The 25529-nt window shown below is 41.0% G+C and overlaps 2 protein-coding genes across 2 annotated transcripts in view; one reads left to right on the forward strand and one right to left on the reverse strand.

Annotated features, from left to right (window-relative positions):
* OEP80 (outer envelope protein of 80 kDa) overlaps window positions 1-25529 on the forward strand; it is a 398126-nt gene that overhangs the window by 93597 nt on the left and 279000 nt on the right. The window lies entirely within an intron of this gene.
* LOC149154478 (uncharacterized) lies at window positions 9815-12524 on the reverse strand. Its single transcript, XM_089439394.1, has 3 exons — window positions 10799-12524; window positions 10574-10715; window positions 9815-10469 (listed from the first exon to the last, which is right to left on the reverse strand). Exons 1-3 carry the CDS (start codon window positions 12522-12524, stop codon window positions 9986-9988), a joined length of 2352 nt encoding a protein of 783 aa, XP_089295520.1. The 3' UTR covers window positions 9815-9985.

Consider the following 25529-nt stretch of genomic DNA (forward strand, 5'->3'; position numbering starts at 1 on the left):
ACATCCACATACTTGGGTAGGGCCCAAAACTTTGCCATATAGGTTGATGTAGCTAAAATGATCCATAAAATGCAGTGGATATTCCACTGGATAGTGCGTCACAACAGATCTAATAACATTTATATTTAAAATCTGAAATTCTACACTATTACAATTTTATTAGATTTATGGATCTGTATATTTACTATTAATAGTACATACATGCGAATTAAAATTATGTAGAAAATAGAGGATGACAAAATAAAACCTCACACACATTTGACACAATATATGCTTTGGGAAACCCTTTTGGGAGAAAAGCCTAGCTGGAAGGTGAGGCTGCTTCGCTCTCTTTGTTGAAATGGAAATATGGCTGTGAGTACAAAGAAGTATGGCGGTCCATGGGCTACTATAGTGCACAAATCCTCCCTATGTGCTCTACCTCCTATCCCTCTTGGATATTTTTGCTGAGCAATGGAACAAAGGCACTTGAAAGAATGGAATCCCTTTTCCTCCTAGTGGGCCTGGTTATAACTCATCCCAATAGCCTACTAGTTTTTAGGTTTGACTACCTCAACTCTTAATGAAAGTTACAATACAGACTCTTCTAGAATCTTTTACATCATAATCATGTGGCTAGCCCCTTTTCCATGAATATTGGGGACTGACGTGGCATCCTCTTGAATTATGATGTTGAAAACAGGAAGGTCAACTTCTAAGTGGCATAACTTTCGCATGCGGACTCTGATTGACGTGGTTCTTGCACTGTTGGAAAGGTCTCTCTTTCTAGAATAGAAAGAAAAGGTGTGATGGCAAAGCGACAAAGTTTTACGCCAAGAAAATGCTGTTTGATGCCTCAAAACATTCCCAGAAGGTTTCAAACCTTGTTTTGCCAAACTAGGTCTTGCCGGTAAAAACGATCCCGTGAGTTAATTTCTCCACTTTTTCCACTCTAAAAGCATCAAGATGGATGAAAAGCAATATAATGATCCAATCCGGATCACACCTCCTCATTTTGGGAATCTTTTGGTCCCCAAAAGCGTCTACTAAATGAGGTGAGGAAATTCTTCCTCCACCTCCTCTTTGGTGTAACATTTAGCTTTGTTTGGAAGTTGTCCTTTCAACCCAATCTACTAAAGGTGATGCTGCCCTTGTCTTGTAGTTCTAGACCTCTTCTGTAAAACTGTATCTTTTGTCAACTCTGCCTGAGCATCTAGTGCCAAATCCTCCACAAAAGGTAGCACCTGTTCCTCTCCCTGATCTAGCATGGAAGGCTCATAGAGTTTCAAATTCTATACATTCATAGTTGAGTAAATAGTAAATACACATATATGGTGGTAAACTGAGTCGATAGGCATTATCACCCACCTTTTCCAGTATCTCGAAGAGACCATACCTTAGAGCCTTGATTTTCTTACCAAGCCCTTGTAGGCTCTCCTTGCTCAACTGTAGCCATACTATGTATCCCACCTTGAACGATTTTTGTGTTCTGTGCTGATCATGCCTGGACTTATATTTCTTCTGTGATTTCTGCAGTGTCTCTTTTACTTGTATGTGGATCTGTCTGATCTTCTCTACAAATGTTTTAGCCCTCAAGGCATCTCATGTAAGATCCGCCCTCACTCCTCTTTGTTGCCCTTTTGCAAGCTCCAAAGGTGAAGGCGACAAATAGCCAAAATAGGTTTGAAATGGGGACTTTCCTATAGGAGTGTGGACTGCTCTGTTGTAAGAATGTTTTATATATACCAAATTTTCATCCCAGGTCTTTGGATGCTTTTGGTTGTATCCCCTTAGAAATTGCACCAAAGTCCTGTTGGGTACTTCTATCTGCCCATCTGTCTGTGGATGGAATGCTATAGATCTCTTTAACTTCGTGTCCATATTTTCCAACAATGTAGTCCAGAATGCACTCTGTCTGAAATGATGCTCCTTGGTATCCCAAAGTGCACCTAAACTTGTCTAAAGATTAAGTTCGCTGCTTCTTGCCCATTGATGGTCTTTTTACAGGGCATCAAAACACACATCTTGCTAAACCTGTCAACTACCACGAACAGGTAGTCATGTCCTTTCCATTTTGTTGGTAAACCTCCCACAAAGTCCATGGAATTGGTTTCCCAAGGACGAGTTAGTATAGGTAAGGGATGATATAGAACCTTTTTCTTATTGCTAGGCTTGATGGTACAAAAAAGCATGCATCCTCTTATGAACCTAGCTACCTGTTCTTGCCCTGGGCCAATACACATACCTTTGCAAGTTGGCCACGGTCTTCCCTACACCAAAGTGCCCTACAACCTTAGAAGTGTGAGTCTCTCTAATCAACTGTAATCTCTCACCTTTAGGAACATATAACTTATCCTGGCTGTATAATAACCCATCTTGGAGATGTTAGTCAACACTACTATCGCCATCGTGCACATAACTTTGACTCTGCAACTGCTGAAACACATCCTTGAAGTCCTCATCCTCTGAATATGACTCTCTCTATACATCATGGATGAATGGCTCCAGGTGCATAAGAGTTCCCAAAGCTGTGATCTTTGGTGTGGGTGGCCTTGAAAGCATTTAAGCCAGCTTGTTTGTGCTACCCTGCTTGTACTTGGTTGCCAAATGAAACTGTTGTAAAAGCGCCGTACACTTGTAATGCCTGGTCTGTTGTAGCTTACTCTGGGCCTGCAAGTACTGTAGTGGCTAGTGATCTGTGTGTAATATTGTCTCCTTGCCCATTAGACAATGCTTCTACTTCTTCACAGCTTGCACTAGGGCATATAGCTCCTTATCGTAGGTAGGGTATTTAAGAATTGCCTCATGAAACAATTCAAAATGGTAGCATACAAACCTTCCTCCCTGCATCAAGACCACTTCCATAGCATACACACTGGCATTTGTCTCCACTTCAAAGGGTTGCTGCAAGTTTGGTAATGCAAAAATTGGTGCTTGATTGATCTTCTCTTTTAGCTTTTCAAAAGCCCTATGTTGACCCTTTCCCCACTGAAAACTCTTACCACTTGCTGTTATGGTGTGAAGCGGTGTTGCTACTGTTGAAAATGAGGCTATGAATTTCCTCAAGTACTGTGCTTCCCCAATAAAACTCTTGACCTCAGAAACATTAGTAGGCACCGACCATTTCATGATGGCCTCCATCTTGGCAGGATCTTTTTTGAGCTCTCATACACCTTATCACATACCCCATATATAGCAAAGTCTGTTGTGCAAACTCACACTTCTTGAGATTTGCTAGCAGCTGGTGCTTCTTTAATGTCTCCAACACTTGCGTCAAATGTGAGATGTGCTCCTCCTAGGCAGCATTGTGTACCAGTATATCATAGAAATAGAGAATAACAAATGAATCTATAAAAGGGCGCAATACATCATTCATTAATCTCATAAATATAGTTGGTGCATTACATAGGCCAAATGGCATGATTAACGACTCAGACAAACCTTGCTTGGTTTTGAAGGCGGTCTTGCATGTATCTTCTTTTTTGACTCTAACCTAGTGATATCCAAACTTTAAGTCCAGCTTGGTGAAGTGTTTTGCTTGCTGCAACTGGTCCAACAGATCGTCTATTCTGGGCATGGGGTATCTATTTTTGAGCGTGATTTTGTTCAACACCCTGTAATCTATACACATCTGCCAAGTCTCGTCCTTCTTTGGCACAATTATGATGGGTGATCCACATGGTGATATACTTGGTTGAATGACACCCTGTTCTAGTAGCTGCTACACCTGTTTCTTCACCTCACTCACTTCTATAATAGACTGCCTGTACAACTGATTCACCGAATGTTTGGCAATGGGGAGTTTGACAATAGTTGGATCTCGTGCACTTCCCTCTTAGGTGGTGATCCTTTGGGCTCTCAGAACGCAACCCTATATGCCAGTATGTCATAGAAATAGAGAATAACAAATGAATCTATAAAAGGGTGCAGTACATCATTCATTAATCTCATAAATGTAGTTGCTGCATTACATATGCCAAATGGCATTATTAACCACTCAGACAAACCTTGCTTGGTTTTGAAGATGGTCTTGCATGTATCTTCTTCTTTGACTCTAACCTAGTGATATCCAAACTTTAAGTCCAGCTTGGGGAGTTTGACAATAGTTGGATTTCGTGCACTTCCCTCTTAGGTGGTAACCCTTTGGCTCTCGGAACACAACCCGGTATGCCTGTAGCAACTCTTCTAGTTGCTGTTTTTTTTTCTTAGCACACCCCTCCAAAGATGCCTTGCCTCTTACTGACTCTTCTACAGACTTATTTTTTTTTAAAAACAACAAAACATAATTCTTACTAGAACTGATCAATTTCTTGGCTTGGTTGACACTTACCAATGAAATTTTCGACTAGCTTTTGTGCTCATTGATGATGAACGATTTTCCATCCTTGATGAGCTGATATTAGTTGGCTCTTTGCATGAATATTGCATCTTGCATGTACATGTAGGGACTCCCAAACATGACTCCACATACATCAAGGGGAACCACATCTAATTCTCGGAACACAACCCTGTATGCCTGTAGCAACTCTTCTAGTTGTTGTTTTTGTTTCTTAGCACACCCCTCCAAGGATGCCTTGCCTCTTACTGACTCTTCTACAAACTTATTTTCTCTTAAAAACAACAAAACATAATTCTTACTAGAACTGATCAATTTCTTGGCTTGGTTGACACTTACCAACGAAATTTTCAACTAGCTTTTGTGCGCATTGATGATGAACGATTTTCCATCCTTGACGAGCTGACATTAGTTGGCTCTTTGCATGAATATTGCATCTTGCATGTACATGTAGGGACTCTCAAACACGACAACGCATACGTCAAAGGGAACCACATCCAGTTCTACTTCATCAATAAAATTAACACTAATGGCAAATCTAATTTTGCACTATTTTGTTACTTTCAACTTTGCATCTTTACTTACCCATCCATGTGGAGATGGGTTTGGATGATCATGAACTTCCAGCCCCAACTTATTGACTACCTATGTTGTAATGAGATTCACTTGCGATCCAGTGTCAAACAAAGCATCAATCTTTGTCTTCTTGACATGTATTTTTATATGGAAGAGTTTGGTCATTTCTTTCTTTTTTCTGTTGCTGAAGGCTACGTAGATTCACCTCTGTTGGAAATATTGAGAGGGGGGTGAATCAATATTTCTTATTTTTTTTTTAATTGTTCTAGTGATTGCCAAAAGCATATATAGATATGTATATGCATACACATAACACAATGATCAACAACTAGAATAAATGCTTTTATTAAAACTCAAGATAGTGCAATGAAATAAATACAATATAAGTATATATCTGACTGTGAATAGTTGTCAAGCTCCAACTTGGACTTCAGTGAGGCTCCAACCTCCAGAGCACCAACTTTGTTTAGTAGTGGTTCTGCACTTAGGAGCACCTACCCCTAATGACTTTAGTCCTGTTCAGTTCTGAGGCTCCAACTTCTTGGGCTCCAACCCAACCTAATATAAACTGTTCTGCTGCTGTTCTCTACTCACAAGCCTGTTGAGCTTCTGCTCTTCTCTTGCTTCTCTGGCCTTTCCTTCCTCTTGCAGGTTCTTCGGCTTCCTCTCTCACTGATTATACATTCATCAATCACCATCTCACTTTGTTTTTATGTTTTTATGTATTTCAGATGCCTCTGACTCTTCGTTTCCGCTTTCCACCGCCTCTTTGGCTTCCTCCTCGGTAGCTGTCGTTTCCTTTGACTCGCTTGATTTTTCAACTTCCCTCCTTGGTCGTTGTGGCTTCCTCTGTGCTGGCTTTCCATTCAACTTCTTGGCTTTACGGTCACTGTGCCCGTTTTTTCAATGATAACAGGCATCCACCAACACAGTTTCGTTTAACGGACATGCCACGCCCTATCGCAATCACAATCGGCTTGATTCTAGCCTTTTGAGCTATCGTTCAGGCTTCTTGAACCATCCTAAGCATCCCTTAGTGTATTTTTGCCTCCAAACGCTGCGCAAGACAAATATTCAATTACATAGGAAATATGAGCAAAAAACAGGTGAACGTGCTAAAGGGCGGACTTCAAGGATCATTGCACCCGTATCTATACCTATGTCGGGTCCGCAGTGAAATCGCAATCGACAGTCGCAAGGCTTCCAGGGGTCCTTTATACATCAACCCCATGATATTGCCAATGGCCGATGGGCCGATACTCCACTGCTCCGATGAACCAGATGCGATATGGTATTAACCATGGTTTATATGCCCGTCGGGTCCGCAATCTTATCGCAATCGGGGGTTGCCCTTGGCGGAGGTCCGATGCGATATCGCTATCGGCGATCGCAAGTCGCACAGGGTCAGGTCCGATGCGATAATCGCTATCGGCGATCGCAAGTCACACAGGGTCGCTTACATTGTATTACCTCCGCTCCGAATTCCCGATGCGATAATCGCTATCGGCGATCGCAAAGGGGCCGCTTAACACTGTATGACTTCCCTCCCGAAGTCCCGATGTGATATTGTGTGCCGGACCCGATACAACTCAACACTCCCGTGTATACGGTTTCAAGTCCGCTTTCCGCCTCCGATTGTGTAAAGGCATGTATACGTGAGTTTTTGGCCTCCGATAGTGTATTGGCCGCTCCCAATAGTGTTTAAATGCATGCATATATATATATATATATATATATATATATGGGTTTTCTCCTCTGATGGCTCCCGATAACTCTGTGTGCTCCTCTTCTTTGGCTTTGTCTGCTCCTCTGGTGGCTCTGTTTGCTCTTCTTCTTTGGCTCTGTTTGCTCCTCTCGTCTCCATCTGCTCCTTTGGTGGCTCTGTCTCCTCCTCTTGAATATTGCCATATTGACATCAATGACAATTTGTGTCCAACAACCTCCTTCTACACTGACGTACAAAGGATCTTCTCATCCATGTCCGAGCTGCTTACAATTTGGTTGCTCAAATTAGCGACCATGAGATTCTTCTTCTTATTGTCTTTCTTGTACTTCAGGTTTAGCTCTGGATGCAACTTCCAACACTTCTCCTTTGTATGGCCCTGAATGTTGCAGTGGTTGCTGGGATCTTTGGACTGGTGTGCAATGGCTGTCGAATTTTTATCTTTTCCCTTTTTTCTTCTTCCCCTCCTCAGAAGCGTCTTGTTGCTCCTTTTGCTTCGATCCACTTGATTGCACTATCTTCAGGCATATGTTCTCCAAGCACTGTGACTGTACACAATCATCATCCACTGATTTGGGCTTGAACAACATGACTTGCTCCCACAGATGGTGGTGTAGACCCCCCAAATATTTGAGTACATTTGGGTTCTTTGGGGAGATATCCAACATGATGGCCATCTTTCTAAACTTTGTGGTGTACTCCCGCATGCTTTGCCCCTTCTTTTAAGTAGTGCTATTTTATCCACTGGAGGCACTCCGTCCAACCTCTAGGTCTCCATGTGGCTCTCTCACCAAGTCAGTGCATGACCCTCTAATTTCAACGACACAAATGAAATCTTCTGTTCTTCCTCAATTCGATCGACGCTAAAATGCACTTCTAGTTGCTGCAACCAGTGATTCAACTTAGAGCGTCGATCTTGCTGTGGTACAACTTGATATCGATATTCGCTTCCATATTAATCAGGGGCTGTGATTAATTCACGACACCTGAACTAGGTAGATATTTTCCAGGTCATTTCTTTGGTTGATTCTCTGTTTCATCCAGATCTCTTTATTCCCTTTCTGATTTGCCCTCTGCATTTGAACCCCCATCTTCTCCAAATATTCTAGGTTTATTGCTCAGAGTCTCCATGAGAAGATTTACACTACGATTTATATTAGCGACCTATTGTTATGGCTGTGAGAACCTCTCCTCTGCAGGATCACGAGGGCTATTCATAGATTCGTCGGCCATGATTAGGGTTTTGCAACTTTTGGCCTAGCTAATCTAGATCTCTTGTAAATATCCACATTACACGCAAAGAAACTTGCTCTGATACCAATATGATCCGTAAACTACTGTGGATATTCCACTTGACAGTTCGTCATAACAGTTCTGACAAAATTTATATTTAAAATATGAAATTATACACTATTACAATTTTATAAGATTTCTGGATCTCTATATTTACTGTTAATAGTGCATGCATGCGAATTAAAATTATGCAGAAAATAGAGAACGAAAAAATAAAAGTTCACACACACATTTGACAAAAGATATGCTCTGGGAAACCCTTTTGGGAGAAAAACTCAGCTGGAAGGTGAGGCCGCTTTGCACCTTCTTTGAATGGAAATATGGCTATGAATACAAAGAAGTATGGCCTGTGACTCGTGGGCAGCTATAGTGCACAAATCCTCCCTGTGTGCTCTACCTCCTATCGCTCTTGGCTATTTTTGCTCAACTATAGAACAAATGCACTCTAAAGAATGGAATCGCTTTTCCTCTTACTGGCTCGATTATAACACAACCCGATAGCCTACTAGTGGTTAGGTTCGACTACCTCAACTCTTAACTAGAGTTACAATACTCTTCTAGAGTCTTCTACATCATAATCACATGGCCAAACCCTTTTCCATGAATATTGGGGGCTAACGTGGCATCCTCTCAATTTATGGTGGTGAAAACATGAAGGTCAACTTATGAGTGGCAGAACTTTCACATATAGACTTCAATTGACACGATTCTTGTGCCTTTGGAAATGTCTTTGTGTGCAGAATAACATGAAAAGGAGTGCTATTAATGTGGCAAAGTTCTATCCCCCAAAAATGTCGTTTGATGCCTTATAACTCGCCAGGAAGGTTTCGAACCCTGTGTTGCCAAACTGGGTACCTTTAGTAAAAACAATCCCGTGTGCTGATTCCTCCACTTTTTCCACTCTAAAAGCATCAAGATGGATGAAAAACAATATAATGATCGAATCCGGATCATAAAAGAAAAAGAAAGAGCATATTATGGCTACAAAATAAAATAAAATAATATCAAAAATGCAAAAGATGGCCAAGATATATGCATTAGCACGTGAGTGAAAGCCTAGCACGAGGTCTACCTCATTGATTATTGCCATTGCCCGATTCTTGGGCATATGTTTCTCCTATACATTACAAAATGAACCCTTGCATTTCCCAACCCTGATGGGCAATGAATTGCCCCATCATTAATGGGTAATACCACTGGTATACATCATACAAAGCAAGCTCTAAGCCATTGAGTTTACGAACAATAATACAAAGTACAATCAAGCAAAAGTAAAAGGTGCACTAGAGGGGTGAAAAAACAAAGGCTGAGTTGCTAACTCATGCATCCGAGATTGCTCCCCACTTACATTTTTATGCTTAGGATGTGGATCCTAATCATGCTAGTGCCTTTGATCCTGACACTTGGCCATGAAGTATTCTCCCCTCCATTACCATCATTATTCACTAAAACCTATCGATTGAAGGGTGGATTGCGGAAATGTTACTTTCGCTTAGGGGTTGGAAACATCTAATAAAGTTGTCCTTTAGCTGCTCCTACCTAGAAAGTGTTACCCAACATCTGTGGGTGACACCCATACGAGAATTTTTTCTCCTAGATGGTCGTCAACCGACAGCCAGCAACTCCTTGCAGCCAGCAGCTCGATGTGCCATCATCTCCACCACTTGAGCTAACCATTATGCTCCCTCACCTATATGTTATGATCAATGTGGAAAAAGTCGCTGTCGGGATTAATTCGGCAAGGGTCCAAAAGTTGAAAAACTCGGCAAAGTCGGGAGTTTTTCGAAAAAGTCGGCAAAATTAAAAAAACACAAAATTATTCATTTTTTTTTAATTTTTTTTAACATCTAGAGTATCCACAACATCAAATAAATGCATTTCCACATAAACATGTAAAGAAAGCTAATATATAATATGTATATGAAGTCTAGTGCTGCATCACATATCAAAATAGTGAATCCACTCCTGAATTTTGAGTCCTGTCTGAGTTTCAACTCTCAAGAGTCAAAATATCAACAAAAAATATAATAAATGTACATCATGAGTCATCTAAAAGTCATCAAGTAATCACTAATCAGTCACTGAGATCCTCTTCCCCTTTTACGGGAATAGGGAATGGCTTTGCCTTTTCCTCTAGAGGAAGAAGACCCTGCCCCTGAGGATACAAAAGGAAATGGACTCAATCGTCCTCTAGAAGCTGATGGAAGAGGTGGCCTCTGTGCTACGCTGCCGCTGCTGCTGCCCAACCTAGATGGTGTCACCTCCTCCTCAGCATCCTCATCCAGCTCTGCTACTGCCTCCTGACCCTGATGTTGCTCCGCCTCCTCCTCCTCTATCTCTAGCTCTCCCTCCTCTGCAACTGCTACATCCTCTAGATCCACACCTAACCAATCCGGGATCGTGTCCAAGATTGGCCTCTCAGTCTCGACTCTCCATGCAGCGGTGGTATCAATATTGTCCAATGAGATGGCTTCCACATCAGTAGGTTTCTGAAGCTGTCTCACCCACAATCGAAGATTGTAGTAGACGTATACCATGTCATTGAGGCGTTTGGATTCCAATCTGTATTAGGGTCATAGATTGTAAATTAGTACTTAGAAAATTTAAATATTAAAATTAATCAAATGAATTCAAAAAATTTAATTTGAAATCTTTTTAGTTTTTACCTGTTGCGCTTTTTGGAGTGTATTTTGTCAAATACACTCCAGTTGCGCTCACACCCAGAGGAACTGCATGTTTGGCTGAGCACTCGAATGGCAAGCTTTTGGAGATTTGGTACTCTGGCACCATAGCTTGTCCACCAAGCATCTACAAGTTAAAAGAAAAATGAGAAACATACAAAAAAACATTGAAATTCTAAACTTGAAAATTTGAAACAAACTGAAACTTACCTGGCATTTTGGTCGTCCTATTCTGAATAGCCATGTCAAAACAAAATGTGCCACCTCCCATCCTATAGACCTCCATTTCTTTAGAAATCTCCTCACGTTCTCGCCTAGATGACACCATCCTCTCGACACAAGTGAAGAATCCATCCATCACCTCGGCATCAAATCTGAAACCACAAGCATAAGAAAATGCAGGGTTGAGGTAGACACCTGCAGCATGAATGGGGCGATGGAGGGTATTGTTCCATCGCTGATCAATCACTCCCCATATGACCTGTTGTTTCTCCAACCCTTCGTCTCCCTTATCTGCATAATAAGCACGGATGGCTTCTTTGGCCCTATCCATGGCCTCATACAAGTAGCCCATTGCGGGCTTCTCTCCATCAACCAACCGAAGAACCTTTACCAAAGGTTCTGAAATGGCACACACCTCCTCTACTCCTGCCCAAAAGCTCTGATCATATGAAACTAGTCTGCATATGCCCTCTCCCTCCGGTTTGCGGCTAATAGATAAAGAACGCCATTCCGCTGAGAGAAACATGCCCTTCACCTCCCACATAGAATTCAACAGAGACTGAAGAGATATGAAAGAAGTGGCAAATCGTGTAATGGCAGGCCGCACCAACTCTTTTTTGTTGGTGAATTTTCTCATCAAGCTAAGCACAGATGAATGATTATAAATAAATTTTGTTATGCTCTTGGATGATTCAACAATATCCCTCACAGTAGGAATTTTACATATATCCTCCAACATCAAGTCAATGCAATGAGCAGCGCAAGGTGTCCAAAACAAGTTAGGATACCTCTCCATAAGCATCTTGCCAGCTGCAACATAATTTGCAGCGTTGTCCGTTATGACTTGGACAACATTGCTTGGGCCTACTTCCTGAATGAAGAGGTCCAACAACTCACATAATAAACGTGCATCTTTAATGTGGTCAGATGCATCAACAGATTTCATAAACATTGTCCCCTTGGGACAACTAACCAAGAAGTTAAGAAGGGTCCTACCCTTCTGGTCAGTCCAACCATCTGACATGACTGTGCATCCAGTGTGCTCCCATGATGCCCTAAACTCTGCCAATCTAGCAGTGCACTCAATCTTTTCATCTTGAAGAAGAGGCCCTCTCAACTCTGCAAAGGTGGGGGCTTTGTACCCCGGGCCAACGACAGCAACAGCATCAAACATAGGCTGGTAGAATGGGTTTGTCTTGGCAATGTTGAAGGGAACATCACTCCATAGAAGACACCTACTGACCAACTTGTCAGCTTCTGCCTTTTCCTTTTTTTTCAATGATGATCTAATCCCAGGTTTTGAACCAGCTGCTGTTCTAGGAACAAAAAAAGATGAGATAGAAGGATGAGTACCACTACCCAATGTACCCATGGGTGAGGAAGGTGATGCTGCTGTAGAAACATTGCCACTCTCAATTCCCCCCACTCTTGAGCCCCCTGCAATTTGGTTTCTTAGTGTTGCCCTGGTGTCTTTTCCTTCCTCTTTATCCATCAATGATTGAATGGCCCGTCGGATGATTTCTGGAGTTGTCTCTTTGCAAAGTTCAATATTTTGGCCTGGAATTTGCCCCAAATGGAATTTTAATCTGTTGATGCCTCCTGACATATGCTTTCCACACAATTTGCAAGTCAAATACATTCTATTGACCGCCCCAGTTTCAGGTATAACATCAGGCTCACCAAACTCCCACATAGAATCCAAAACCCTCGGCATTTTGTTTTAAACTTTGAGCTGGAATTTAAAGTTTAAACCTGGGCACAAAAAGAATGGAAACAAATTCAAATCAACAAATTATAATTAGTAATTTACTAATTTGTATTGCACTTAGAATTTAGAAACAAATTAGTAAATATTAAATAATAAATCATAAATGTATGTACAGTGAAATAATTTATTACAGTCATAATTTATTACAGTCATAATTTTAAATTTATTAAATAATTTATTACAGTCATAAATATTAAATAATAACAATAAAATAAATATAAATAAATTATGTTAGACATAAAAATCCAAATTTTTTAGTAACGAGAACATTTACAAAACACTTGGAATCCCTTCAAAGTTCAAACTTCAAAGTTTAGACCTGACTCTTCTACCCAACTTCGGACCTCTGGCAAAAGATTTCAGGACAGTCACTATAACTCAAAGTTCAGAGTTCCGTATGGTGGTATCTTATGTGATACAGAGTTAAATTTCTTTAAACTTTCATGATTAGAGATTTGCTTGAGTGTTTTTGATTGCGGCTCCCTCTTTTGAAAAAACAAAAATTCTTATATTACAGACCTCAAACAGAAATATACTTTAAGGCATATGTGACATTACATTTGGGTATCTCGGTCTGCAAGTAACATATCTCTCTTTTGCAACATAAACGGAACTGTTGGAATTAATTTAGAAGTAAAACAGTGAGCATCTCTATGGTCAAGTGTTGTTGAAGTTTGGCATCTTATGATAGCTGGTGCATAACTCAGAATTGAGGTCACTTAGCCTATGCAGCACAAGGAGAGTGGAAGTATGACAGGAGCTTGCCATTCTCATCACTGAAGGCAATTCACGGTCTCCATGTCTAGAAGAGCAATGAACATTTGTTTGAGTTGAGACCAGTGTTGAAACTTCAAACCATGATTTTACCCTTCAACCGCACAATGAGAGACAGTGACAGCTCTTTCCCTATAGCTGAAAGTGAGAAAATAGCAATGGAAAAACGTTTTTAAAGGCTAACAGATACAGCTCAACACAACAACACTCCCAATTTTACGAATTAATGCCCACCGGCCCCATATATTACTGTACAGTGTATACGAATAAGACATTAATGTATATTTAGAAGGGGATTACATACAATTACAGTCATTACATACAATTACATGTAACGTGTTACCGGTTACGTAATAGTTATAAAGTATAAACATTAAACTTACCTTGTCACCTTGCCGGGCTTGACGGCGGACGCTTGCGGCTAGCAAATGCACACCCACGGGCCACAACTTCTTCGAACTGGAAACCCTCGTTTCTCCTCCACAGCGAACAAGCCAGCCCAAAACACAATTAAAAAATAAAACGACGAATTCTGGTTTTTATGCCCGCGGACGAAATTTTTTTAACTTAGCCGATTTTTTGCCATCGACTCCCGATTTAATCGGGAGTAATTCGATTTAATCCCGATTTTTTCGTTTTTTAAAAAGTCGGCAAAAAGTCGGCCGATTTAATCCTTTTTTTGAAAAAATCGCGTTTTGGGGAATAAATCCCGATTTTATCGGGACTTTTTCCACACTGGTTATGATTGTATGTTTGAATACGGGCGTTCCAACCCCAAAGGTATGGCTTTCATTATGTAGTTGGGTACTTTTGCTTACTTATCATGGACGCTTTTGGACATGGATTAGTGGGGGAATTCGCTGCGAAGAATGGGCTTGGTTTGTACTCTTGTTCCCTTGTCCAAGTTGATGGTTAACCTTGTATCTTAGTCTCGTGGGATCTCCTTGATTGGCTACTAGCTTTAGGAGGGGCACTACATGAGAAATTCTAATTTTGGTTGCGTGGTCCCACTTCCCGACACCACATATATCACTCCCCTCCGCCTGTCATAACCCCTTTTCACATATTTCCCATCTGAGTACACATTTGTCAATTGGGTCCACAAGGAGTTAGCCACCCCCTCCTCTTGTCCACACTTTGGGTCGGGCCTGGAACGATGCCCCAGATGTTGATGCAACTAAAAAGAATGTAGAAAGCGTTGTTTGGTGAACTCTCAACAAGAAATGTACCATAAAATGCAAAAGATGTCCGGGACATACAAATGTAGCACGTGGGCAAAAGCCAATTCATTATGGCCACCACCCTGGTTCCTAGGGTCCCCTATATTGGCCCATATATCACTAAGGAACCCATGATTGTCCCAACCCCTGGTGGGCGGTGAATTTCCCAACCTTAAGGGGTTATTAACTGCTATATCATTCACATCATGCTCTCATCACCTGGAGCCCCAAGCAGTTTTAAAAGAAAAATTAATAAAAGGCAAAAGGCATATGAAGAAGGGTGGAAAAACAAAGTCTGAGGGACTCATGTACCACGATTGCTCCCTCCTACATCTATACACCCAAGTGTGGGCTTTCCTCATCATAGCTACCTTTGTACCATGGCATCTGGTTTGGAGCCTTTCCCTTGCCCCACTCTGTGCCATAATTATATCACATGACACCTGCCACATTACGGATGTACCATGGACCTGTCATTCCGTAGAGGTTGAAACCACCTAATAGGGTCCTTGATTAACCTCCTCCTTAACTTAGAGACACTTGTACACTCTAAATCCCATTATGGAAGGGCACGCCATTATGAAGTGTCCACTTGGTTCCATGATTTGTAAGCTCATTTTCTCAATTACAATAATGATTTGTTGTATTGAAAGGTGAGGAGACACGTTGGATCTTATACATGATTGCAGACCCATCTTGGAGTTTGGTCTCCCTATACGGGGTCCAAGCCCTCCAAAGGGTCTTATTAGCATTTGTAAGGTGTGCGTTGAGAGCCATAGGCCTCCACTGCAGCAGAGAGTAGATAGCCATGCCATGGGATCCTTCAACATCATTCATTGCTCGCTCGTGTCCCACTTATTTGATGACGATGATGCACCTAGATCACCTAGTCCAGCCGACTCCACACTTGCACGACACACTTGGCAGTTGATCCAGGGCCCAAATGGGGTTGTGACTTACCATGGGAGACAGGGAGGGTTTGCATCATCCTTCCAACCCTTGCAGATGGGATGCACATTTGTTTGATTTAGTTAGAGACCCATGAGGATGTTTTTGAGCCCTCACAGCCACTTGGGAGCACCATAGGTCATTTTCTTGGAGATCAAGGGGCCATCCCCTTCATTACTATATCTTGAGCCCTTTCATTCATTTTGGCACATATTGGACTTCACTAGGCCTTCCAATGACCCTCCTAGCTATTGTATTATTATTTTGGCCCTCTTGAGAGGCTTATTTTTCATATTATGGAGCTATTTGGTGGGCTTGTCACCAAAAATATTGTTATTTTGCACATTATTTTACTTTAGGGGCATTATTAGGCTAAAATAGGCCATTCGAATCCCTTAGAGGATTGTATAAATAGAAGAGAGGCATTCTCTCTCATTCATTGTCACTTGGATTGGTATCTCTTTGGAGAAAAAAAATTCAGACTTGCTATTGTTGGATGAATTGGAGATCAATTGATGCATTTTGATGTTGGGATATTTGTTATTTGTCTTGAAGCTTCATTCTTTGCAAGTCTAATGGATGGATATAATCTTCATGTCATGTAAGTGATTTTGTTATGGAAAATCTTTCATGTTTATGGTCTAATGTATGGAATGCTTTTGCTATGGTTATTTATGCCCTAATTATGATGCAAAGTTCTTAAACACTTGGTAATCTTGGCTCGTTGCATGTGTCATTTTCTTGGCAAGAAGATCAAAACATTCCTAGGGGTGGGTTAACTCTTTGCACCTTGAACTCCATTACTTGGCAAGTCGAAGTATAAATATTTCTTGTGACCTTGTAGTTGCTTCTCTCGGGCATGCGAAGGCTCCTTGGTAAGGCAAAATTCCTCAATCAATTTCATTTTGACTCCATTCTTTGTTAAAATTGGCAACTAGGGCCAAATTCCACTTTAGGAAAACTCATATGATTATTGTATTGGATTCCTCTTTTCGAGAGGTCCAATTTTGATATAAGGATCATCTCATTCTGACAAGCAGAAACAGATATTCTCTCTCATGCACAAATTGTCAAGGTCAACCTCAGTCAAATGTACGCTCATGAAGCCCAATAGATGTGTCTCCTCACCCTCAACGAAGTGTTATAAATAGGAGTGACCTCTTTCTCATTTGGACATCACTCATCTCATCACATATCTCTCTCCCCTTTCTTAATTGGTGCGTACAACTTGGAGGCAGCCTTCTCTACTTCGCACGTGGGAGAGGAGGACGAATTTCTAGGTTTGTTTGCTGGCCAAATTTCAAGAAAACAAAGCAGCGTTGACGAGTGTTGACTTGGGTGCTTTTGACCAACGTTGACTTCTTTCTTGTGGGAAAAATCCGAGGCAACCTTCTCTACTTCGCACGTGTGAAAGGAGGAAGAATTTTTGAGTTTGTTTGCTGGCCAAATTTCAAGAAAACAATGCAGCGTTGATGAGCGTTGACTTGGGTGCTTTTGACCAGCGTTGACTTCTTTCTTGTGGGCAAAAATCTGATTCTTGTAGGCTGCATTTATTGGCACAATTTTCGGGGAGTTTGGGACAGGTTGACTGAGTTGACTTCAAGATTGAAATTCTGATATGACTGCAGAATTTACAGCAGGGTTTCTCTCTCCTTTGACTTGTTTGAACGATCTGTTTTGGGCTGACTTTGACTCTCTTGGAAGGCCAAATTTATCTGTTGTTGACCGAGCTGCTTGGAGGACATTTTGGAGCTGCTTTGACCATCGTTGAATTTCTGGTTAGGGTTGCAGTTGACTGCTGATTTGTCAGGACCGTTTTGGGCAAGTTAATTTGATATTTGTACTCTCTCCCTCTCTGCTGAACTATTGAAGAATAATAAGAAGATTTGATCAAAAGGTTTCCCCACATTGGGGTTTGTCCCTGGCATCCGCCATATCTTGTGTCCTCTTGTCTTGGCTTGTCTTTTGCACATGTTTTTATGTTCTATCTGCATTTACTATAAATGTGTTTAACTTAACGTGATTGCTACTGAATATAATTGAAAATTGTCATTGGGCTGCTAAAGGAACATTGAAGTAAATTGTGCTAAAGCATAGAACATACCATTGTTATCTAAAATTAACATGGTATCAGAGCTCAGGTGAAGACAAAGCCTGAGCAAGAGTGAAGAATAGCAATCACTAAGGGAAGCTGCTGGACAATGACCTGGATCTACTCCCAAGGATGTCTACATCTTACTTCAAATCCGAGGACAAGCTTAAGGACAAATCCGACTATAATGCATGGAAAATGTCTTTAGATTTGACATTGGAAGAAAATGATGCTATGGACTTTGTCAAAGGAAGAGTAGTAGAACCTCCTTCAAATGCATCCACAACTGCACAAACAAAGTACAACAAAGGTGAGGTTAAAGCTAAGAAAATTATTGTTGATTCTATTCACAAAACTTTGGTTGCCTATATTTATGATTTGGAAACATCCAAGGGGATGTATGACACGCTGGTTGGGATGTTCAAAGTAAATAATGCAAATCAAGTTCCCTTTCTCGAAAACAAGTTGAAAGACATTAAGATGGATAGAGGAGAATCCATCCAATCCTACTTCATGATGACTACCGAGATCAAGAATGATCTCCTATCTATTGGGGAAGTCATTGGTGACAGGGAGCTTACTCTTATTGCTCTTGGATGTCTTACAAGAGAATGGTATGTGTTCAACACTACCATCCTCAACAATGACAGGATTCCAGGATTTGATGAGTTATTGGCTAAATGCACTCAAGAAGAAATAAGGATGATGGAAAGAGACAAGCCCTCAAATGGAAACAATCCTACCGGCTTCTCCACTCGTTCTAAGAGGAAGAACAATGTTGGTCCAAGAAATCAAGGTCAAGGGTTCAAGCCGGGATTCAAAGAAGGAAGAAAAGGAAGAAGCTATGTGGAAGTGTTGCTGGGCCCGGATTAGCGAACCCTTTCGAGTATCGCCAACTTGTGGGGGCCTTGATGTTCTTGGTCAACTCCTGTCCTGACATATGCTTCGCTGTGAACAGTTGAGTCAATTTTTGGTTGAGCCTCATCACATGCATTGGATTGCTCTTAAGAATCTCTTGAGATATCTCTAGGGCACAATCCACTATGGACTGAGATACATTGTCGGGAACTTGAGGCTACATGGATATTTAGATGCTGGTTGGGCTGGCAGTGTGGTGGATCGTAATAGCACATCTGGGAGTTGCTTCTCTTTGGGGTTTGCTTCAATATCTTGGATGGGCAGGAAGCAAAAACTGGTTTCACTAAGCATCGTCGAGGCCGAATACATTGCTGCAAGTATGGATTTTTGTGAAGCAGTTTGGTTGAGGAAGCTCTTCAGTGAGCTATTTGAACATGTGCTAGATAACACCGTGATCTTTTGCGACAACCAGAGTGGGATTCACCTATTAGAGAATCTCGTGTTCCACGACCGCTCCAAGCACATTGATATCAGGGACCACTTTATCCGGGATATGGCACAACAGGGAGCAATAAGGCTCCAACACATCAGGACGGAAGAGCAGGTTGCAGACATTCTCACAAAGCCTTTGGGGAAGGTCAAATTCTTAACCTTTCGAGAGAGAGACTTGGATTCGTGGAATGACCCTCCTATGAGGGTCCCATATGAGTTGGACACTGAGCTTTGGGAGCTCCTGGGGGGCTTGGGGTACTTCTTGGAGCTATGAGCAACCATAGGGTGAGTGGTTCACCTTCCCCTATGATACCCCATTATGGTTGACATGTGTGTAGGGTGAGTGGTTCACCTTCCCCTACGATTGACATATGCATAGGATGCGTGCTTCACCTTCTCCTGCTGATGCCCCAACACACATCCTACCCATGGAGTCTAGGACAAGAAGTACCTCTCATCTGGCCAATGAGTTGGGAAAAGATGGTTAGGGACCATAGCACTACCGATGGACGCATCGTGTACTTCCATACACCCTATGACTAGGATGCATGGTGTTCAAAAACTTGATTTGGGATCAAGGACTGACTTTTGTTAGTGGAGAGTGGTATGTTCTTATGACTCTCTCTCGATCACTTCTTCTTCATTATTATTTCATGGTTCAATAGAGTAGAGCAAGGCAATGATGACAGGGATGGTACAGGATGACAAGATGGCATGATGATAGATGGATTGGTAGGCGGAATTCTCCCTAGTTGAGAGGGACTATTAAAATTGGCAACTAGGGCCAAATTCCACCTTAGGATAACTCATATGATGGAGATGATTATTGCATTGGATTCCTCTTTTCGAGAGGTCCAATTTCGATATAAAGATCATCCCTTTCTGACAAGCAGAATGGAATTTTGAATTTATTCTCTTTCATGCACAAATTGTCAAGGTCGGCCTCAGTGGAATGTAGGCTCATGAAGCCCAATAGATGTGTCTCCTCACCCTCAATGAATTGGATAAATAGGAGTGACCTCTCTCTGATTTGGACATCGCTCATTTCATCACATCTCTTTCTCTGCTCTTTTGATTGGTTCGTACAACTTGGAGGCAACATTCTCTACTTCGCACGTGTGAAAGGAGGATGAATTTCTGGGTTTGTTTGCTGGTTGAATTTCAAGAAAACAAAGCAACGTTGACAATGTTTACTTGGGTGCTTTTGACTAGCGTAGACTTCGTTCTTGTGGGCAGAAATCCGATTTTTGTATGCTGCATTTATTGAAACAATTTTCGAGGAGTTTGGGATAGGTTGACCAAGTTAACTTCAACGTTGAATTTTTGATTTGACTGCAGAATTTACAATAGGGTTTCCTCTCTCCTTTGATTGTTTGACCAATCTGTTTTGGGTTGACTTTGACTCTCTTGGAAGGCCGAATTTATCTGCTGTTGATCAAGTTGCTTGGAGGAGATTTTGGAGCTGCTTTGACCACCATTGACTTTTTGGTTAGTGCCGTAGTTGACTGCTGATTTATCAGGACTGTTTTGGGCAAGTTAATTTGATATTTCTACTGTCTCTCTCTGCTGAACTATTGAAGAATAATAAGAAGATTTGATCAAAGGGTTTCCCCACATTGGGGTTTTTCCCTGGCATCTGCGATATTTTGTGTCCTCTTGTCTTGGCTTGTCTTCTGCACATGTTTTGATGTTCTATTTGCATTTACTATCAATGTGTTTAGGTTAATGTGATTGCTACTGAATATAATTGAAAATTGTCATTGGGTTGCTAAAGGAACATTGATGTAAATTGTGCTAAAGCATAGAACATACCATTGTTATCTAAAATTAACAATTCTCTACAATTGGCTAGGCATTGGTCTACAAGTCCTTGATGATCACCACAATTTCATGTCCTCTAATTTTTCTGCCCTAACCTTAGACGACTTACCCAGGGCTTCCAACGATTTCCAATCGAGCGAGTGGTTTGCCCAACAAGCTGGCGAGGAGCTGCGCTGGGGTGCCCTCCACATGCCCTCCAAGTTCCAAGTCAATACCACAGTCGATTTGTGAGATATACAAAGCCCCAACTCCCAAATCGTTTAGCCCTTGGTCCTTGTAGGTTAGCGACCTTCAAAGGGATCTATCTTGCTAGAAAATTGAAAGGAAGTTCATTTCTTTTGATCCCTTTTTCTCCCTAGCTTGGCCTAGACCTTTTGTTTGAAGTTTCACTTGAAACCCTCGGCTTTGCTTGGGTCCCCTTGGGCTTCTTTGTGGTCCCATACCTCCATCATTCTTAACCTCACAAAGCCACTTAGAAACTCTCTATTAGAAATCTTAGATCTAGGGCATCCCCCATCAAGGAATATCTCTAATCCCTAGGTCTAGGCCTCCTTTGAGCCTTTCTTGGAGAGCCCCACACCTTGCTTCTAGAGCAAGTAAACCCTATCATTTGAGCCTCTCGTATGAATGGGCTCTAGAAATCACTACCTATCCTATCATTGACTAATCATTCATGGTGATTTACAAATGAAAGCGCTAGTGTACACGGTACATGATAATTTCATAACAACATCTATTGCCGCAGCTGCGGTTCGCCATATTTATATCAAAGTGTTCATGGAAATGGGTCCTCCACTTCGAATCATCAATGAATTTATTCATCTGAATCTGCTCCAATTAATAAGAGGAGAGTTGCTGAATGAAGCATACCCTTGGGAATATGTTTCAAGTCCTCCCATCGGTGAAAGTCCGTAAAGAGCAGGTGACATCGAATGAGGGGATAGTGGGTCCTTGTCCCATTGTTGCCACTTGGTCTAGTAGTTGCCCCTTTGGAACTCCTCTTAGGACCACTATGAGATTGAGCGGTAACATTTTTGGTGTCGGTGTCGAGGACACGAGACGCGTGTATTGTTCCTTTACGACAACATTGATATATCATTTTGGCTACTCCATTGGAAGAATGAACTTTAAAAGTGTCATGTCCCCATTTTTATTTTCCTTTATAGTATAGCCAGGATGGGTTTCCAGGGTATGTGACGGCCAAAGCCGTAGGAGCAGGATTACATCATCAGGGGTCCCGGGAAAGTTTTGTGGAGTTTTTATGGAATTTGATAGCATTCACTTGGTATATTCCATCATCCGCACACCTTGCTTTTTGTTTTGTTGTATTCCCATAACTTTAAAAAATTAGCATTATTTTGGGGCCTAACTTAATCAATTATGCTTGAGGTGGCATTCCAGGGAGATTATTTGATGGAACACCTCAGTGTAATAGCTCGTTGGAACCGAAACGAGAAGATCTACAGGATGGGATGCTGGGAAGTGACTTCTAGTGGCGGGAGAGAGTATGGTGGGCAATTTATCATTTTCCTTAATTTATTAGACATTTAATTAAGGAAACATAATTAATTGGAGGTAAAGGGTCAAAAGTGACTTAAGTGAAATAAAATTAAATTAAAGGGTCACTTAAGATAAAGTCAATGGAGGGGCTTCTAGAAAAATAATAAAATAATAAAGTAATATGCTTCTAGAGGCTTGGAGATCTATCCACCAGATCTATAAATGAGTAGGAGGAGGTGATTTGGAGACATCTTGGTTTGGAGATTTTGTCTTTGGTATAGATCGGAGAATTCAGTTCTCTGCTATAGAAGCCCCAGGATGAAAACCCTTGGGTGATTCAGTGAGAGTGGGCAAGAACCTAGCTCCCTCCCTTGGTGAATCGACTTAGGATTCACAGGTTGCAACATATTGATTGGTCAAATCAGTTTTGGAGGCCAATGCAGTATTGTGGTAGATTTCTTTGGTGGTCATTCTCTCAACCATTACGAGTTTTATATGTACTCCTTTATATTAGATAAATAAGGTTGAGTTTCACTGCATGTGCATTTTATCGAATTTTTAGTTGCAATTCATATTTCTTGTTGCCATTTAATTTTAATGGTTCAATTTGTGAATTTTGTTAAGCAAGTTAACAACAAAATTTTTATAAGCAATTTCCTGCAAATCTTATATTTGGGACATTACAATGGTATCAGAGCTGTGCATCCTGCCAGCTTGAGGGTTTTGTTGCAGATCAATTTGTGGGCCAAGTTAGAGGGTTTATTTTGAATGTGCCAATTTCTTTTCCAGAGAAGCTGAAGATCAACTTCTGCAGCAGATTGAGAATTTATTTAAAAAGGACCTGACAAATTTTCTTATTGAATGTGAGATGAAATACCTGGCCAATTGTTGCAGGCATAAAGTGAACCGAATATTAAAAAATAGCGTCAGATTGTTCAAAGGCCATCGCATTCCTATGTTTAAAGGGCCGAATTGTTGCAGGCATAAAGTGAACCGAATATTAAAAAAAAAAGCGTTTGATTTTGCAAAGGCCATCGCATTCTTAAGTCTGAAGGGCCGAATTTTTATTTGGCCAAATTATGAAGGGGCGCATATGTCCAATTTTTATATTTGGCCAAATTATTTTATTAAAATGCTAGAAGGCAAATTTAAAGTGGGCAAATCTTATTGAGGCGAATCATAAGAAAGAAAAAGGCAAATGTCATTGAACAGGGAAATATTTATTTTGGTGGAGGGTTTAAGTTATTTTATAAAGGTAGTGAAACAATTTTGAAGAGTTGGAACTGAGACTCGTAAAGGGGCGCATATATCCAATTTTTATATTTGGCCAAATTATTTGATTAAAATGCTGGAAGGCAAATTTAAAGTGGGTAAATCTTATTGAGGCAATCATAAGGATGAAAATGGCAAATGTCATTGAACGACGAAATATTTATTTTGGTGGAGGGTTTAAGTTATTTTATAAAGGTAGTGAAACAATTTTGAAGAGTCGTTTGTATCAAACCTCAAAGCTGCAGGTAGAGTCTTGGAGTAAAATTGGAGGAATCGAGACTTGTCATTCGCTTCAACTTGGAAACTGCCAATTGCTTGGGAATCTTGGGCCAAATTTCACCTTTGAGGGAGCTGAGGAGATCCCATTGCTCATCGCCTCCTTGGGATTGAATTCCATTCAGGAAGTCATAGGCTCTATTCCTTGCAGGCCACAATCATATTTCTGGAGGCTCAAATCTTATCTGAAATCTTATCTTAAGATTATTGTTCTTGAAGACACATTTTTGAGAAGCCGAGTACTCTCACTGTGGATTGAATTCTTGAGTTTAATTTCGAGCCCAAGTAACTTGCTATCTTGTTGAATGAGTTTCCTGTGGGAAAGGATTTGATTTTGTAGTGCTTAAACGACCGGTTTTTCTCTGCTCGAAGGCTATCAATGATGCATTCTCTTGAAAAGGTGGGACGTGGAGCCATAATTTCCTTCTGGACAGATTCTGCTATTAAAGAAGAGGAGCATATGTTGTTGCTGAAGGTTATTTCTTGCTACAAACAGACCGTGGTCACTCTTTATTGGACGTGATAGCTGGTATCATTATTCTCTGCACGTGGATATCTGTGGCACTAAGTTCTGGGTTTGCTGGAGTCGTTTTGGGCTCGTGGAAGCCGTGACACCATTGCTGGTAGAGGCTGTGGCTTACATTTTATGTGTTGAACTGATGTATGCTTGAAGATTGAGCGCTATTCCTCTATACTGCTTGCTGGATTGTTTAAATTTATAGTGGGTTTTGAAGAGATCAGATGACTAATATTGAAAGGGAAATTTGTGAGGGCGAGTTCAAATGTTCCATATTTCCGACTGTGTGATGTGCATATGTTGCCTGTCGAAATTAGAATAGAGTTGTATGCTATAGCACTGTGCATATACTCAAGAATGAAATGGAATTGAGGTTGTTGTGGGAGAATTACCCGGATTAACCTGTAGCAGAGATCGTGCACCAGAGGTTGAAACCAAATTGAATGAGTGACAGAGCGATTGAAAAGTGTGATTGCTTATGTGTATGCATGAGAATGCCGATACAATTGATAGAGTAATGCGCATAAGAAGAAGGAATTGAATTTAGAACGATGGTTGTTTTGCTTGATAGAGTCTAACTAATGCCATGTATTGTGAAAGTTGCTGTTGAATGGTCTTCAGATTATACCCCTAGAGTTTATATTGCACCCTTGGAGCATGTACTGGCTTTCTCGGCTTACCTTGCTCTTGTCCTGTGCATCAATTGTTTAAATTTGTAGCAGAGTACTGTATTCCATTGTCACTGTTGTATTGATCATGAACACTGGTATGCTTTGTCATGAGCCTTTAATGATTGTGTTCTGGCAAGATTTCATTAACAATAAGCTTTAGTCAAGTGTCATGCTGATAGGTTGAGTAAGTTGATGTCATTGACAGTACTATCTATGTATAGGGATGAATGCAAGGGTGGTCTAAGACAATGTTGTAGGCTGAGTATAGAGGAGAACATATTTCAATGAGTAGAATTGTTGTCAAGTTGCATGTATCTTTCACAAAAAATTGAGTGCTGGTCTGTCATCCCATATATGCTACTAGTAAAAGCCTAAAAGGTGAGGGGACTTTGTCGAGTCAGCTAGTCATATTCTACTGTCCTGACAGTCCAGTCTAATAGGAGTCAGCTTGATGCATTCTTGTCATCATTGATCCAAAACATGGATCAAACCTTTATAAAATCCATAATC

The sequence above is a fragment of the Pinus tabuliformis genome, chromosome 9 (assembly GCF_031772625.1).
Source record: "Pinus tabuliformis cultivar Carrire ecotype Pingquan chromosome 9, CPIR1, whole genome shotgun sequence".
In the NCBI taxonomy this organism is placed as follows: Eukaryota; Viridiplantae; Streptophyta; class Pinopsida; order Pinales; family Pinaceae; genus Pinus; species Pinus tabuliformis.